The sequence below is a fragment of the Trifolium pratense genome, linkage group LG4 (genome assembly GCF_020283565.1).
Source record: "Trifolium pratense cultivar HEN17-A07 linkage group LG4, ARS_RC_1.1, whole genome shotgun sequence".
In the NCBI taxonomy this organism is placed as follows: Eukaryota; Viridiplantae; Streptophyta; class Magnoliopsida; order Fabales; family Fabaceae; genus Trifolium; species Trifolium pratense.
Window position 1 is genome coordinate 48,470,009 of NC_060062.1, and position 16,462 is coordinate 48,486,470.

Below are 16,462 nucleotides of genomic sequence, written 5' to 3' on the forward strand. Positions count from 1 at the left end.
GAGATTGACATAACTATAACATTATTTCATTGTTCATGGAAGTTACTTGTAGATTGTATTACAAATGTTGTGTTTGTTAAACATTTGTATTTTATGAACAATTGTTAGTTAAATCAAGAATATAATCTATTATCTTAGTTTCATTATAAATGTCTCATTTAAGTTGTGTACACTTCTTATAAAATGATTAGTTATTTTGATTTTGATGGTAAAATAATAATACGTTAATGCTCTGTTTTGTAAAAAATAGCGGATAGTTGATAAACTATCTTATAGCGGAAGAATTTATAGCGGATAACTTATAAGTTAGCTTTTAGCTTATAGCGAATAAGTTAGCTGATTGAATTTGTAGTGTTTGGTAAAATTAGCGGTTGAGCTGGAAGTATGAAATGACATAAAAAAGATATGTTTAATTAATATTTAATTTTTTCAAGTAAGATGATGGGGTAAAATTGGAATAAAATATGATAAGATATAAGCTATAAGACTTGAAATAACATTTGAAAAATAAGCTATAAACTAGTAAAATAAGCTATAAGCTTTTTTTAAAAAAACTGTTATCAAACAGAACTTATAACTTATAAACTATAAGCTATAAGCTCAATATTTGACCTTACCAAACATAGCCTAAGACTAAAATGTATTTATAATCGATTCAAAACTACTCTAATTATTTTTGATATTATGTATTATTGGTTTCTAGAATGTTGATGCATATAAATGCTCCGGTTGCGGCATATTTTTCTATTAGATTAAATATGTCTTTGCCAAAAATTGGTGATTTTTTTTTTTTTACAAAAAGAGGGACTGAACCGAGAACCGAACCAAGCTTCGGTCTGGACAACATATAAAAATTGGTAGTCTGTGGAACCGAATAAAAATCGGACAGAACCGGCCCCGGTTTTAGCTATCGAAGTAAACCACCGCACCGAGAACTACTATTTGAGCCCTTATGTGCACCGCTGCAATTAAGTTTTACCCAACCCTCTGCAGGACTTTTCCAACCAATAAAAATAGTGTCAATCTTATGAGGTCATCCATTGCCATCTTCATAATCACATGGGTAGGATTGTTAGGGTGATGAAACCCATTCAAAAATACTCTTCCTCCACGTCCACAAGTGCCAACACGTAACCATGAAAATTGTCTGCCATGCCATTTAAGTTGGGGAACTCCTGCCATCTTGTTGGTTGGATTGTGAAAGATCCAATTCTTGCAATTCGAAGAAAAGAAATTAGTAATTTCCTCTGAATCCACTAACCTGGTTCATATTTGGGTTGCTTGGTTGCAATCCCTTAAAGCATGGATAATTGTCTCGTCATCATTCCCACAAACTGAACAAAGAGGAGACACTCCACTTTCCCATAAACTTCTCCGATAATTAGTAAGAAGGCTTCATGAGCCGTATTCCACATGAAAGTCTGGATTTTGTGAGGACCCTTCCATTCCGATAAATTTGAACGGTAAAGTGACGAGTGTTAGTGCCACTCCATCCTACTGAGTCTCCTTCATTTGTTTCCTCAAGAGCAAGAATGACAACTAACCGATTCATAATATTATTAGGGAGATGAGTGGTAAGGAAATTAAAATCTCAGTCCCTAAATCTGCCAAAACATCTTTTACAATAAGAGTCATATCAATTGTCTACTGAGTAGAGAAGTTTACGGACCAAAACGAAATCAACAATTTTATGCTCCCAAACATTTACAATTTTAATTCTTAATTTTGTTTTTTTTTTTTTATGCAAGGTAGTAAATGTTCCTAAAAAGGGAAAATGAAGTTCCACAAAATAACATGAGAAGTTACAAAATTGTCGATAAAACCCATTCAACAGGAAACCAAAATCAACATGACTGGGAAACTATAAAACTTAAAGAAATTTGAAGAATTTAAGATCTAGGCTTCTCCTTCTTCTCCTTGAAGAGAGCAAGAAGAGATACACCAGAGACCTTGACAACCTTGAATCTAACTCCAGGAATATCACCAACAGCATGACCCTTTCTTCCGAATCCAGCGATCAAAACTTCATCATTTTCTTCGATGTAGTTTAAGCAACCATCATTGGGAACAAATGCAGCAATCTTCTTTCCATTCTTGATGAGTTGAACCCTGGCACACTTACGAATAGCAGAGTTGGGCTGCTTAGCCTCAATACCAATCTTTTCAAGGACAATTCCCTTTGCGTGAGATGAGCCAGCAAAAGGCTTCTTCCATTCATTACCAAGATGAGACTTCTTGTATGACTTGTCAGCCCACCTTTGCCTCCTGCGGTGGGACTTCAGCTTGCGGGCAGCTCCCATTCCCCTTGTCTTTCCCATGGCTGCGTTCTTGAGTGTAGAGCTCGGAGGTTATGGATTTAGCTCGAGCGGCAAAAGGCAGCAACAACGCAAACCAGAACCCTCAATTAATTCTTAATTTTGTAATTTACTCAATTTTTGATTTATTAATCCTTTGATAAAAAAAAATCTAAACTAATAATCTAGAGTTTGACATCTATACCCACATATCTATACCTATAAACAAAGAAGATAAAAAAAAAATTGGTATGAAGTTTTCATAATACCAACAATATCTTTAAGACATGTATTTTTTTTAGCAGCAAAAATATTTTATTAACAAACTCATTTTATAACATAAGACAATTTTTTTTTTTTACATAAGTTTACATAAACACAAGCCGTTAGTAAAAAATAATAAAAATACATATTCGGCCAAATAAATAAATAATAAAAATAAAAGTAAAATACGAGAATCATACTTCCTAAACATTTTCTGTGTGATTTTAGTCAAAAAAAAAAAAAAAACATTTTCTGTGTGCTAGTAGTATAGAAAGACGTATTTTCTTTTCACTATAAATACCCAATACTAGCAGTGAGGGTCGAGATTCAGCTAGCCTTCGCTCATAGCGGAGAGACGCAAATCGGATCTTACGATCTCATAAGAATAAAAAAGAATCAATCCAATTTCAATTCTCTCGTAATTTCATCAAATCTTCACTATGGCAGACCCCAATAACGATCCTCTCTTGCGCAACCAAAACGCCGCCGTTCAAGCTCGTACCAAAGCTCAGAACCGCGCCAACGTTCTTCAACTCAAGCTGGTACCTAAGATTCATCCTCTTTCCCTCACTTTTCGTTTTTCATTTGCCCTAATTTTCTTCACAATCAACGAAATTGTTGTTGTTGTTTATTTGTAATAGTTAGGGTTTATTGTTTGTAACCCTAGATAGTAGATTTATTTAAGATATGGTAGTTGATTTTGTTTGCAATTGATTTGATGTAGATTGGACAGAGTCATCCAACTGGTTTGACCACGAATTTGTTGAAACTGTTTGAGCCCCGGCCTCCTTTGGAGTATAAACCTCCTCCTGAGAAAAGAAAATGTCCTCCGTTAACAGGTGTTTGATGATTGTTTTTGTTAGGTTTTTGTGATGATTTTATTGTTATGTTATTGATTGATTAATCATGATTATTGATAATTAGTATCCAATTAAGCCTTTTTTCTGTTTTTTGTGTAGGGATGGCGCAATTTGTGAGCAAGTTTGCTGAACCTGGTGAACCGGAATATTCTCCGCCTGTGCCAGTTGTTGAAACTCCTGTAATGTTCATTTCTTCGAGACTAATTATGTTGGAGTTATTTATTTGATTTTGTTATGCATAGCTTCATGATTTTGTTTGCTTGTTGCATTGGACATTTCTGCGGAGGTTTGATTTGATGCAATGTGTGTATATTTTTTGTTGCCATATTTTGTTAATGATATTAGTTCAAGCAGTTTCTCCAGGTTTTTTGTGATGGACGGAATTTGAATGTTTTTTTTATTTGTGTGATTGGTCTATTTATGTTATCCATGTTGTTTGTGTAAAAAACGATGTTATCCATGTTGTTTCTGATTGCCTTTTTGAAGAGGTCCTTGAGAAAACAGTTGCTATTAACAATTTTGCAAAAAAAATAAAATACTTGTGCTCAGAAGTGTATTTATGTTATAGCTAAATTCTGTAGTTAAGTTTTACTTTGTGTAATACTTTGCAAGCACAATGTTTAACGAACCTAACAGTATTTGACTCTTTGCCAGCCTGCTCTTTCATATGGTGCTAATTCGTTCTAAAAAATATCCGAATAAATATTCTGTGGTCATGAATAACAATTAGCTAGTTTGGATGCTCAACACATCAGTTGAAAAATATAATTACTATTGCTTCTTCAGTCTTTACTAGGTTCCGGTTTTTCTTCAATTTATTTAAACAAGTGATTATAGTGTACAGTGGACTGACATAGCTGCTAGTGCTACATAGTACATACTGATTATATATTGCTTTGCATAGAGTTAATGTGCCAATTGTCAAATAAAATAAGTAAAGTAGTTTAAATGTCAAAGTTCTTTTCTCAATATTGAAGAATGTAATATGCATACTTGCTGATCCTTTTTGGTGTACTCAGGCAGAAAGAAGGGCTAGAGTACACAAGTTAAGACTAGAGAAGGGAGCTGCAAAGGCTGCTGAGGAGCTTGAGAAATGTGATGACTCTTATATACTGTTATAAATTTTTTGATTTTCGTGGATTATGTTCTCTGAATGTTGTTTTTCTATCTGCTTCAATGTAGATGATCCACATACTGATCCAAATATATCAGGAGATCCATACAAGACTTTATTTGTGGCCAGACTCGTAAGTTATATTTTCCAATATATTAACTATGGTGCTTTTTCATATTTGTCATATCTTATTGATTCCACCTTCCAACAGAGTTATGAGACTACTGAAAGCAGAATCAAAAGGGAGTTTGAGTCATATGGTGCAATCAAACGGGTAGGTATTTTGAATAAGCTCAAAAGGGTTCGGTAAGCTTATCATCCGTGTTTGGTTCATATTTTATTTTATTTCACGTCTATTTGACATCTTCACAACTTTTGAGCCTTCAAAACAGATTTTCAAATTCAACAATTTCCACATGCAGTAGTGCATAATGAAAAACAAAAGTAGACTATTTTAGTATAATAATAATAATAACTTACCATTTCTTTTGCTGCTGAAGAAACTGTTTCATGTGAATTAAGCGGTTTTCATGACTAACTAGCTTATCAGGAAATCAGTCCGCTATGGATAATATTTATCTCATCCTATTCGAATGTTTCAAGGGTATAGATTATGAATGTATATTATTTGATTTGTCATTTTTTAGTGGCTTTGAAATGGTAACCACGCCTTTTGCTGCACAACCAATATGTTGTGTATGACTTTTTAGTTGTTTGCTTTAGTCAATTTCCACTTTGCTCCATTCCACTGTTAATGTATATGCATTGGAAATCTTGGGGCTTAGGGTCTCTAGGAGTTTTTAGCTGCAAGTTTAACATCTTGATACACATCCCTGGTAATGGTTTAACATCTTGATACACATCCCTGGTAATGGTTATTCATCTCGATATACATCCCTGGTAATGGTTGATCATCTCGATATACATCCCTGGTAATGGTTGATCATCTTATACTTCAATTGGTAAATGACTCTCATATCAATAAAACCCAAATTCCATTCAAGTGCTTTCTCCTGCATGGTATTTTAGTTGAGCAGAGCAATGATGCAAAATTGTGCCTTTTAGCTTTGTTTTCGAGCAAGTAAAGGAGACTGACAACTTCTGTTCTTTTCCTGCACTGGGTAAAATATGTTGGGAGTATTTCAATCTCTTCCCTTTTTGCTTAAATTCTTAGTTAGCCTACATTTCATGTTTCTAAAACTTTATTTTTGGCTTTAAAGGCTATCAAAACCAAATCAGCTGTTGAGAGAAGATGTTATGGTATTTTCTATATTACCCGTAGTTGTTTTCATTTTATCAATTTTAAAAATTAAATATCCCTGGTAAGGGGACACTAGTCAACAACTGGTTAATTGGGGCCCAAATACATCAGTTTTTCTGCAACTATTGCTGGTGGTGATGCATCTCACGATGGGAGCTGTGTGATTTAAAGGTGAGCACGGCTAATTAGGCATAGAGCCTGTCTGCCGTGCCATTTAGGATTATAGTGTTAACATTTTATTTTGGCTGCATTTTATTGGTTCTGAAGTGAGACTGTGAGAGAGCATCTTGTGTTATCTTCTTTTGAGCTGATTACGAAAATGTTCTCTTCTGACTATCTTCCTTTTTCCAATTTCTTATGATTTAGGTTCGGCTGGTTACTGATACTGAGTCAAATAAGCCCAGGGGTTATGCATTCATTGAATACCTGCACACAAGAGACATGAAAGGTTGGTAGTGGTTTAGTAAATTTTTTCTGGTTATTACTAATTTACTATATATACTCGTATATCATTTTATTTAATCATATTCTTTGTTAATTATGCAGCTGCTTATAAACAAGCTGATGGTAGGAAAATTGAGGGTAGAAGAGTGCTTGTGGATGTTGAGCGTGGGAGGACTGTTCCAAATTGGCGACCTCGCCGTCTAGGTGGTGGGCTTGGTACTACTAGAGTGGGGGGCGAAGAAGTTAATCAGCGACATTCGGGAAGGTAATGGTTTTTTAATAGGATTTCATTCTTTATAGCACCGACACTTCAAATTAATGGCGTGTCTGGTGTCTGGCATCTGTCGGTTTCCGACACCGACACGACACTGATATTGGTCATTCAATTAATTAATTTTCTTAAATTATTATTGGTGGTGACGTGCTGGTGTTGTCTTTGTGTCCGTGCTTTATAGATTTACTTGATTACTTATTTTTAACCTGAAGTAGAATTACAACTAAATTTAAAAACTGAAAACATTAGCTGTTGTGACTTTATTCTATGATATGTAAATTTGTGTTGTAGTTGACTGATAATTTGAGATGTTTGCAACAATTAAATTCTCACATGGGTGGACCTGGCAGTTGTGTGGTTCTTCTGCTGTTTGGAATTAAGTGAACATTTCTTTAGTTGCTGTATATGTAAATTTGACATTCGACAAATATTATGTTCTCTGTTGGAAATATTTGGCACATACCTGGCTATCTCCCCCAACCCCCATCCCACCCCAAACTCCAAAGCAGTAAGATCCACTTCGTGAAATTTGAATCATTTTTGCATCAAGAATTGTTTGCATATTTTGGTTCATGAAGGAATTGGTTTGCTTAACTTATGAGTAGTACCCTAGATTCTGATTGTCATATACTTAATATGTCTTGTTTTATGCTGTGTGTAATTAATTTATTTGATGCTTCCACTGTAACGGTGAAGGGAAATTCTGATATGTCTTGATTTATTCAGGGAGCAACAGCAGTCAGGACCTTCTCGTTCTGAAGAACCAAGAGTGCGGGAGGATCGGCATGTTGATCGGTAATAATTTGTGTTTCTGCTTCAGTTTTAACTAGTTAATTGGTTTTGGTACTCAACTAGTTTGCTGATCATTCGATGCTTCTGACAAAGTGACAATTGGGGGGATGGAGGGTTTATGATTCTAAGCTTTATATATTTTATAATAATATGGAGGATTTTGAAACAAATTTTGACTTCTGTTGGCCAAAATCATTGTAGGGACAGAGAAAAGTCACGTGAAAGAGGTAAGGAAAGAGATAGAGAACGGGAGCGATCACGGGAGCGATCTAGCGATAAGCCTAGGGATCGTGATCATAGAGAGGATAGACACCACAGAGATCGGGACCGGGATAGGAATAGGGACAGGGACAGGGGTAAGGAGAGGGAAAGAGAAAGAGATCGCGGACGTGATCGAGAGAGAGGACGTGACCGTGATCGTGGTCGGGAACGTGATCGTGATCGAGAGAGGGATCATGATCGGGACGTGGAACATGATCGTTATCGCGAAAAGGATAAGGATTATGAAGTTGGGGATACTGATCGGGGACGATCCCATGATAGGGTGGCTGATTATGATCATGTGGAATCTAAACATGAGAAGGAACCTCATGGTGAAAAAGAGCGGGACTATGAACCTGATGATCATCGTGGGCGGTACAACCAACCTGGGCATGGAAAAAGGCATGCAGATACTGAACATGATCCTGATCGCTATGACCATTATGAGCATCAGAGAGGACGGGGGCAATATGATGAAGGAGATGACCATGGTGATTATAATCAATATCCCGACCATGATAAGATGGAAGATGACCATCACACTGAACGGCCAAAATCTAAATCACGTGATAGGGACAGAAACCGTGACAAGGACCATGATTATCATCGCTCAGAGAGGTCCCATTCTCGAGAATATGATTACTAGGAACTTGAGCAAAAAATACTTCTCAATCTCTCTGGTAAGATTCATGGTGTCCATTTTTGTATTCTATTTGGTTATTGTTGAATCTTGGTGTCATTCTGGCTTATATATTCTAAGATTGGTTCTTAGTAGATGCCAATGGATTCAGGCACGATGTGATCAAAGCACAACAAAAGAACTTACTGCTCAGCTACCCGAATTTACTTGCTGTTTTTCATGTTTGATGTTGAAAGCTTAGAACTGCAGCTTCGGTGATCTCAGTTTTTCAGTATGGTCGTGGACTGTTAATGTTGGCTATTGTTGGTTTTGTTTTCTTAGACATTAAGAAACGTTTTTTTCCCCTTCAGATTTTGTGGGAACTATTGTCTTGATTTTACTTTATCTTTGGTACTTGAGTTTGTTAAGTGTTGCTTATATTAAGAAGTTAGCTTACTAGACCCTTATTAGATATTGAGTAATGAAGGTCTATCATCAGTGATTTATTTTCTTAAACTGGAAAATGATGAAGCATAATGATTGACTGTACAAACTTAAATTTCAAGATTTTTCCTCTGTTCATTCCTTTGTGTTGGTGCCAATTTTTGCCTTGGCATTTCTACTTACATTTGTTCTAAGATGCTAGATAGTGTTATTCTTGCTTAAAATGTTGATCATAATGTTTTTTCAATTTATAATGTGGGTGAGTCCTTAAGAATCCAGCTTTTCTTAGGTGCTGTAAAGCAACATTTTTGTAAAGCAAGCATTTTAATATGAATATTTGGTTTTCTGAAAGTAGCGCATGCGATTGCGTCGTTAGTCAAAACTTTGAAGCTTGTCAAAAAAAAACTTAAAAAAGCTTTTAACACTTATTCACCAAAATAACCGGAAAATATAGTTTAATTATTATGGAATGATGATTTTTCAAGGTTTTTTTTTTTTTTGACATTTATAGTAATATCCAGTATGTTGCACCATTCTGGCAAAGCTCTATTATTTTAAATTATGGGGAACTGTTAACATTGCATTTTTAATTACTCCTCTTTTTTTATGGGTCCATAAAAGCAAATTAATTATTTTATTGGTGAGAATTTAATGTATTTTACCAAATTTACTAAATTATGCAGTCTTGCATAAATTTCATGCAGCTCATAATTTTTTTTAAAAATATCTGCTGAGGTTAGTATGTTAGAGTGTGATAGAGTAACTGCTATTATTTGATGGAGGATTTGCAAGCCAATTTCTGGTTGTGTATGGACAGGTTTTGCTTGCAAATGCTTTTGCTTATCTGGCAAACAAACTAATGATATTTTTTTTTGAGTTCCTCTCTTATATTGGCTCCAGTTCCATATATTTATAGAAGCAAATGCTACATTAACTAATACTTATGTGCTCTTTTATTGCAGCTTAGTTTCAACACTATTAATATTTGAAAGAAAAATAAAAGGTTATATAATAATCATCTGAGTTTTTTATTTGTAAAAGGTAAATATTAGACAGAACAATGATGAGTTTTTCATATTGGCACTTTAAACAATATATACTCAACACACACACAAAAAAAAAAAGTGCTTAGCGAGGAACAAAGATCAAAGATTTAAGTTTTTGTCCGGTCTTTTGTCTTCCATTTTACTCACTTTTAAGAACAGTTTTAAAATTACAGTACAATCGTAGTTGTGTTCGTTATTTTTTTTATCAAATCAAACACATTTAGAGATGATAGTGTGTGGTACTACAGTCCTATTTTTGTGCTGTTCGTGTTAATGCGAGTGATTAAAAGTTAAGAAAATAAAAGCAAACAAATGAAATTACCGTGAAGTTTCCATGTGCTATTCGATTAGGGTACTATTATATCTTCGAATGAACGCTACAACATGAAGATTGGTGTTTTAGTGCTTCCAAATGTTTCTTCCATGAAGCTTCCTAAAACTCTTAGGATAAGTCTCACTAGTTTCTGAAGGTATACGGCTGTTAAAATTTGTCCTTTTGTAAACTGCTTTATCTCATCATTGATAATTCATTGCTGAGTGACTTGTGTCTATTTGCCATGTTTATACTCTACTCATATTTTGAACATGTAATGTAACTTAATTTGAACAAAAACATTTTAAGAACTAAAGTAATATTATGGTGACATAAAATTTAATATATGTCATATCAGATAGTCATTCGATTCTCCCTCACAGTAGAAACTGTTTTAATATATATATATATATATATATATATATATATATATATATATATATATATATATATATATATATATATATATATATATATAACCTACCTTCAATCCCCCGCAACTGTGATCCGATGGGGGCTGAAACCACTTGATGTCAGAACTGACCCCAAATCAGACTAAACTGATGGTGAAAGTAAAAAAAAAAAAATATAACCTACTGACAATATAATTCTAAACTTACATATAAATTGCAGTTAAGAAATCTAGTGTTTATAAGTGAGGGCAATCCTCGTTTTACAAACCAGTATTGTAAGGTTGAGTTAAACTCAATTTAAGATGGTACGAGAGCCTCCTCCACGATCCGATAGGCCACCTGCTATCAGGTTTCCGTTGTCGGGGTGTGTTAAAAAGTGCAAGATGATCTGAATATGTGTTTATATATAAGTGAGGGCAATCATCACCTTGTAAGCCGGTTTTGTAAGGTTGAGTTAGGACCAGTTTAAGATTTATCTTGATGCAATTGGACATTCTAGGGTCAAAATTCTGGAGCCTTCAATTGTACCAAAACTATTAACATGTACCAAGAATACTTGTAGCACAGTAAAAAACAGGAAACAACTTGATTTGCAAAATGTCAAACAAAATGTTGCTAATGGTATGCTAGTACATACATATCTCAAAGAGAATATTTTGAAACCGATGCTAGAAATGAGAAATAGAGAAAATGTGTCTTTAGTTATATAAGGAATGCACTAGTTTCCTAGTCCTTACTTTCCATTCTCAAACATACACATAAAATAACCAGCATTTAAAAATATTGAGTTAGAAAAGAAATACCAAAACATTTATATCATAAGTTTCTTATCTATATCTTGCTTCAAACTGTTCATACATGGCTTTAGTAGCTACAAATAAGACAACATCACGAGCAGCAACAATGATTATATGGCTAATCTCGTGGAGTCTTATTACGATCTATCATGTCAGTTTAGCAGAAAGTGTTTTGGAAGAAAAAAAATCAGAAAATGTTGTTATTAAAGAAAGACATTTCTTCTGCTATAGTGGGAAGTCTTCCTATGAACGTGTTTGGCCTGTGAGTTTATAATCAAACAACATTTTGATACTTTTGTTATGTTTTTGCTTGTTTACGTCATTTAAGTTTGATACATTGTTTGTCAGTGTACAAGTTTTACATTATCAGTAAGTCACAATCAGTTATACGCGTGTCTTTAAAAGTAGTTATTATTAAAGTCACATTTTTAATGATATGATGATTATGATCGATTGACAAAGTAAAAGATCTTTACACTGACAGTGTATATGAATTAAATTTTTATATAATATTGTCATGATTTCATGAAATTGATGCATTGCAATGGTTTTGTTGGACAGGAAATGAATTTTGGTTGGAGAATTGTAGTAGGGTCTATTGTTGGATTTTTTGGAGCTGCATTGGGAAGTGTAGGAGGGGTAGGAGGTGGAGGAATTTTTGTCCCTATGCTTACTTTGATCATTGGTTTTGATCCGAAGTCTTCTACAGCCCTCTCTAAGTGTTAGTATATTTCTATTTTCTGTTTATTCATTCCTGCTACATATAAAGTAAAACCTAGCCATGACATGCATAGGTCACTTCTTATTGATCCAAATAACTAAGCAATAATCAAGGATTCTTTTGGAATAGATTTTTATAATAAGCCAAGAGCCCAAGATATCTCTCGTGTGTAACTGTGGATACTAATGGTTAAGGGATTGAACCGACTAGAGGTCGAACCCCTGATCAAATGGTCAAGGGACCAAACATCTACCACTTAATTATCTCGCACCATGTTGGTGTAGAGAGTTTAATTTAGTGCATATATGTTTGCTATTTATATAATTAAAGAAATTTTTTGGTTAAACTGTTTCATATAAGTTGTAAGCCCTTATCATAATCTTTGAGGGCTTATTGAAATTAACCGAAAACAACTTATAACCAAGTCATAAATTTTTTTCCATAAGTTTTTCAAATACTGTGAAAAGTGCTTATTGTAGTATCTAAGCCTAAATAAGCTGTTAATAAGAAATCCATATGCATCCTAAACATTGTTATCTTGTCCGTGAGACATAACTAACTTAACTAATAAAGCAAGAAATATAGTTTCTTATATATCAGAACTCACTTTTTTCTCAATTAGCATGAAGATATATTAGTTTGGTGTTATGCAACTTGATTAAATTTCTAGATTTTTCATATTTGGCTGTTATTGCAGGTATGATTACAGGAGCAGCAGGGTCAACAGTGTATTACAATCTAAGGCTTAGACACCCAACACTAGACATGCCACTTATAGATTATGATCTTGCTTTGCTCTTCCAACCTATGCTAATGCTAGGAATAAGCATTGGTGTTGCATTTAATGTCATGTTTGCTGATTGGATGGTCACCATTTTGCTTATCATTCTATTCATTGGTAATCATCATTATCAGTTTAGCATCATAATAATATTCTCACTCATTCACATAGTCAGTTCATCAGTGGCCGTGAAGTTGAGATTTGTCGGACCAACTTTCAAGTTCGGTATTTTAGATTATTTTTTTTAAAATAATCAATTGGAATATTGACCGTTTAATCTTGACCAAATAACCACTGATGTACTGATTGTGTGAATGCGTGAGATTGCTAAATGCTGACAATCCAAATTCATTTTTTAAAATCTAATATCCAAATGATGCAACACATGGTGATAGGTACATCCACTAAAGCTTTAGTCAAAGGCATTGACACATGGAAAAAAGAAACAATTATGAAGAAGGTAAACTTTATATAGTTACAAATTTTTTATTTCAATTTTCATTGCCTTCTACTCTATAGTAAGAGTATTATGCTATTGATCTTTCAGGAAGCAGCTCAAATGTTGGAATCAGGTTCTACTCCTGATTGTATGTGCCTTCAAACTTTCTTATATAATATTAAAAAAAAACCTTTCATTTACTATATGTATATGAATATTTGATACTGCATATGCTTAAGAAAGTTTGATATTAATTACTTTTGAAACACTAATGCATTTATATCTTATTTCAGATGCTTCTGAAGAAGACTACAAGTCACTACCAGCTGATCTACAAGATGAAGAGGTAATTAATTCCCTATGAAGTACGGACACAGACACCGGACACGACACTGATAATAATTTGAGAAAAATGACACAATTCAATGTAATTATAAGTGTCGGTGTCGTGTCGGTGTCCGACACCAACGCGTGTCCGACACTCGGACATGCCTAATCCGAGAAGTGTCCGTGTTTTGCAGTTAATTCCAATGGTTTTCAAAATCATTCTTTATAGCAAGTGCATTGAAGTTCTATCTAAATTTAAACAATATGTTATATTTTTGTGTGCAGGTTCCTTTACTAGACAACATTTACTGGAAAGAATTATCAGTTCTTCTGTATGTTTGGGTGGCTTTTCTCATTGTTCAAATTATTAAGGTAGTTAATATTTGATTTTTTTTTCTTTGATTCATTAGTTAAAAATAACCATCTTGTGTGTTTTTAACTAAATACGTACCTATGCATTTCAATGCAGACATACAGCAAAACTTGTTCCATAGAGTATTGGATTCTTAATTCCTTGCAGGTAAATATTCTATAAATATATATAATTTGGATACTAATACACATGATATGTATTTAGCTATGAAATCTAGTTGCATATAAAAAGACCTAAAATTTTGATATAGTGCACATAAGGATTTATCCTACATAGGAACATTTGTATTAAAAAAAACTTTAGAAGCAAATAACTTTCTGTGTAAAAATATTTACACAGTCAACAAATCACAACCAATCATGTATGACTTTAAAAGTCTAGTTTTCAGATTCATTGAACAACTGATGTATCTTGTCTATAATATAGACAAGATACATCAGCTGATCAATGAATTTGAAAAGTAAATTTTTGCTTATAATTAAGCTGAAGTAGTATTAATGATTGAAGTCTAATGTTTTTAACGATCGGACAATTATGATTGATTTAGAGTGCAAAAAATGTATATTAATTAAATCTTTTTAAAAAATCTATTAGTTTTTTGAACTAAAATACATATCTTGATTGGAGCTGACATAATACTATTTCTCTGCAAGGTCTAACTGAAATTTGGTGTGCTATTTATCACTTTAAGGTGCCTATTGCAATTTCTGTTACACTTTTTGAAGCCATATGCTTATGCAAAGGAACTAGAGTAATTTCATCAAGGGGAAAGGAAATTAATTGGAAGTTTCATAAGATTTGTCTTTACTGTTTCTGTGGAATAATAGCTGGTATGGTTAGTGGTTTGCTTGGCCTAGGAGGTGGCTTCATTTTGGGACCACTATTTTTGGAATTAGGAATTCCTCCTCAGGTACAAATTCATTCCGTCATTTCAAAATAAGTGTCGTTTAACGTTTTTTCACATAGATTAAAAAAATCATTCTTTGCCTTTAACGGTTCAGTTCAGTTTTACCGAACTGTTGAAGCAAACCATGAACACGTGCACTTGTTGATTTACTAATATTTAGTCTTGATGATTGTTTTTCCTCTATGGCAGGTAGCTAGTGCTACATCAACATTTGCTATGGTTTTCTCTTCCTCCATGTCAGTGGTACAATATTACCTTCTAGATCGCTTCCCAGTACCCTATGGTAAGACGCAATATGTGAATGTAAACACGATTTTGTAAAATTGATTTGATTAAAATTGTGTTGAAAGTAAAGTGATTTATGTTTTGATGCAGCTTCGTACTTAGTTTTGGTTGCAACCATAGCTGCATTAACTGGTCAACATGTGGTGAGAAAGATAATTGCCATCTTTGGTAGAGCATCTATCATTGTCTTCATATTAGCCTTCACCATTTTTGTGAGCGCAATCAGTTTAGGTACTTTCTATTATTTTAAGTGTGTTTTTTCATGGATTTATTTCATATACACAGTCAGTGCAAAAATGCTGTCAGTCAATATTCAATCATAGTCGTCTGATCATAAAAATTGTTTGACCTCAATCAAAACTACGTCTAAGGCCACATATATGAATATTTGCCATTTGTTGACAGTATAAACTTTTTGCGCTGACTATGTATCAAAATTAAACTTCGTTTTTTACATTTATCATCACATCCACATCCACCCTTTTTTAATAAAAACTTCTCATACTTTTAACCAGAAAATAAGGGTAAAAAAAGTGTATCAACATTATTCTCACTTTAATTTTATTTTGTTCCATCATTTCATTTTCTTGTGATTAGTTTCTTTAAACATATACTAACAATGTCTACTTTTTTGGGTTTCACAGGTGGGGTGGGAATAGTGAACATGGTTGAGAAGATGGAAAATGAAGATTATATGGGGTTTGACAATATCTGCCACCATGGGAAAAAATATGGGGTTTGACAAAAATGGTCACCTATTTGTCATTTTAGCCAAAATGACTGTATTATATTCTTTGCCATCTAATTTATCTAAATATTGTTATTATGTGTTCTTATTTGGTTTCTAAAGAATTTTCATTTTCTATATCTTGTTTGTACAATGAAAATTATGGTTTAACAGGTAAGATTTAATGTTGATGCAGAATGAAAACCTTTTTACACTTGGTACAAACTGATAATCTTATATACTCAAAGCTAGCTAGTCATAAATTGCTAATCTCAAAACATACAATTTTGCTTATGAATATGATCTTATAATACCAATACATTAAAATCAACAAGTAAACTAACATTATGGTAATTCAGATATGTACAACTTTATAACATTATACAGATGACAAGTAATTTAGAAATGCAAGATGTACCAAAGTTATTTCAGATGATATTAAAATTTGGTAGGACTTATCCACTCTAAAAACGCCTCCGTTAAGGGGCTCCCTTATCGGTTTACCTATACGGCTATACATCATATGTGCAGACTGTTAAAGCTGAAAGCAAGGAGTGAAAGGATTACTTGCCTCCCAAGTCATCTAACTTCCACAACTACTTTGTCTCATAGTTGGTTAGGATTAGTTTCTTGTTAGTTCCTTGTAACCACTAGTTAGGTAGATTAAGGCTTATCTTGACATTGTATAAATCAGTGAACCACATTG

The 16,462-nt window shown here is 33.6% G+C and overlaps 3 protein-coding genes across 7 annotated transcripts; 2 read left to right on the plus strand and 1 right to left on the minus strand.

The window, feature by feature from the left end:
• Positions 1 to 1,756: 1,756 nt before the first annotated feature.
• On the minus strand, positions 1,757 to 2,399 carry LOC123920818 (40S ribosomal protein S23). The gene has a single exon (XM_045973137.1). It carries the CDS (start codon positions 2,316 to 2,318, stop codon positions 1,890 to 1,892), a length of 429 nt encoding a protein of 142 aa, XP_045829093.1. The 5' UTR covers positions 2,319 to 2,399; the 3' UTR covers positions 1,757 to 1,889.
• Positions 2,400 to 2,787: 388 nt separating this feature from the next.
• On the plus strand, positions 2,788 to 8,765 carry LOC123920819 (U1 small nuclear ribonucleoprotein 70 kDa). Of its 4 annotated transcripts, none has more exons than XM_045973141.1 (11): positions 2,788 to 3,100; positions 3,283 to 3,397; positions 3,518 to 3,597; positions 4,438 to 4,513; positions 4,601 to 4,665; positions 4,744 to 4,806; positions 6,160 to 6,241; positions 6,340 to 6,502; positions 7,238 to 7,306; positions 7,505 to 8,244; positions 8,340 to 8,765. In XM_045973141.1, the coding sequence occupies exons 1-10, from the start codon at positions 2,999 to 3,001 to the stop codon at positions 8,208 to 8,210; spliced, it is 1,521 nt and encodes a 506-aa protein (XP_045829097.1). In that variant the 5' UTR covers positions 2,788 to 2,998; the 3' UTR covers positions 8,211 to 8,244; positions 8,340 to 8,765. The 4 variants fall into 4 exon arrangements, with proteins under 4 accessions (XP_045829097.1, XP_045829094.1, XP_045829095.1 ...); XM_045973138.1 differs by having other exon boundaries at positions 2,860 to 3,100; positions 8,325 to 8,765; XM_045973139.1 differs by having other exon boundaries at positions 2,860 to 3,100; positions 8,337 to 8,765.
• A 1,303-nt stretch (positions 8,766 to 10,068) lies between these two features.
• LOC123920820 (sulfite exporter TauE/SafE family protein 3-like) lies at positions 10,069 to 15,970 on the plus strand. 2 transcript variants are annotated; one of them, XM_045973143.1, is made up of 12 exons: positions 10,069 to 10,143; positions 11,758 to 11,917; positions 12,615 to 12,815; positions 13,094 to 13,158; positions 13,246 to 13,285; positions 13,431 to 13,483; positions 13,750 to 13,836; positions 13,934 to 13,984; positions 14,529 to 14,747; positions 14,934 to 15,027; positions 15,120 to 15,260; positions 15,674 to 15,970. In XM_045973143.1, exons 2-12 carry the CDS (start codon positions 11,761 to 11,763, stop codon positions 15,769 to 15,771), a joined length of 1,206 nt encoding a protein of 401 aa, XP_045829099.1. In that variant the 5' UTR covers positions 10,069 to 10,143; positions 11,758 to 11,760; the 3' UTR covers positions 15,772 to 15,970. The 2 variants fall into 2 exon arrangements, with proteins under 2 accessions (XP_045829099.1, XP_045829098.1); XM_045973142.1 differs by lacking the exon at positions 10,069 to 10,143 and adding an exon at positions 11,038 to 11,458.
• The last annotated feature ends 492 nt before the right edge of the window (positions 15,971 to 16,462 follow it).

Bases quoted from the DNA above. Each gene is read 5' to 3' on its own strand.
- LOC123920818 (XM_045973137.1), bottom strand. From the start codon at position 2,318: ATGGGAAAGACAAGGGGAATGGGAGCTGCCCGCAAGCTGAAGTCCCAC.
- LOC123920820 (XM_045973142.1), top strand. From the start codon at position 11,258: ATGGCTTTAGTAGCTACAAATAAGACAACATCACGAGCAGCAACAATG. The intron at 12,816-13,093 runs GTAATCATCATT...ACATGGTGATAG, and splicing joins GCTTATCATTCTATTCATTG to GTACATCCACTAAAGCTTTA. The intron at 13,159-13,245 runs GTAAACTTTATA...TTGATCTTTCAG, and splicing joins AAGAAACAATTATGAAGAAG to GAAGCAGCTCAAATGTTGGA.
- LOC123920819 (XM_045973141.1), top strand. From the start codon at position 2,999: ATGGCAGACCCCAATAACGATCCTCTCTTGCGCAACCAAAACGCCGCC. The intron at 4,666-4,743 runs GTAAGTTATATT...ACCTTCCAACAG, and splicing joins CTTTATTTGTGGCCAGACTC to AGTTATGAGACTACTGAAAG. The intron at 7,307-7,504 runs GTAATAATTTGT...AAATCATTGTAG, and splicing joins GAGGATCGGCATGTTGATCG to GGACAGAGAAAAGTCACGTG.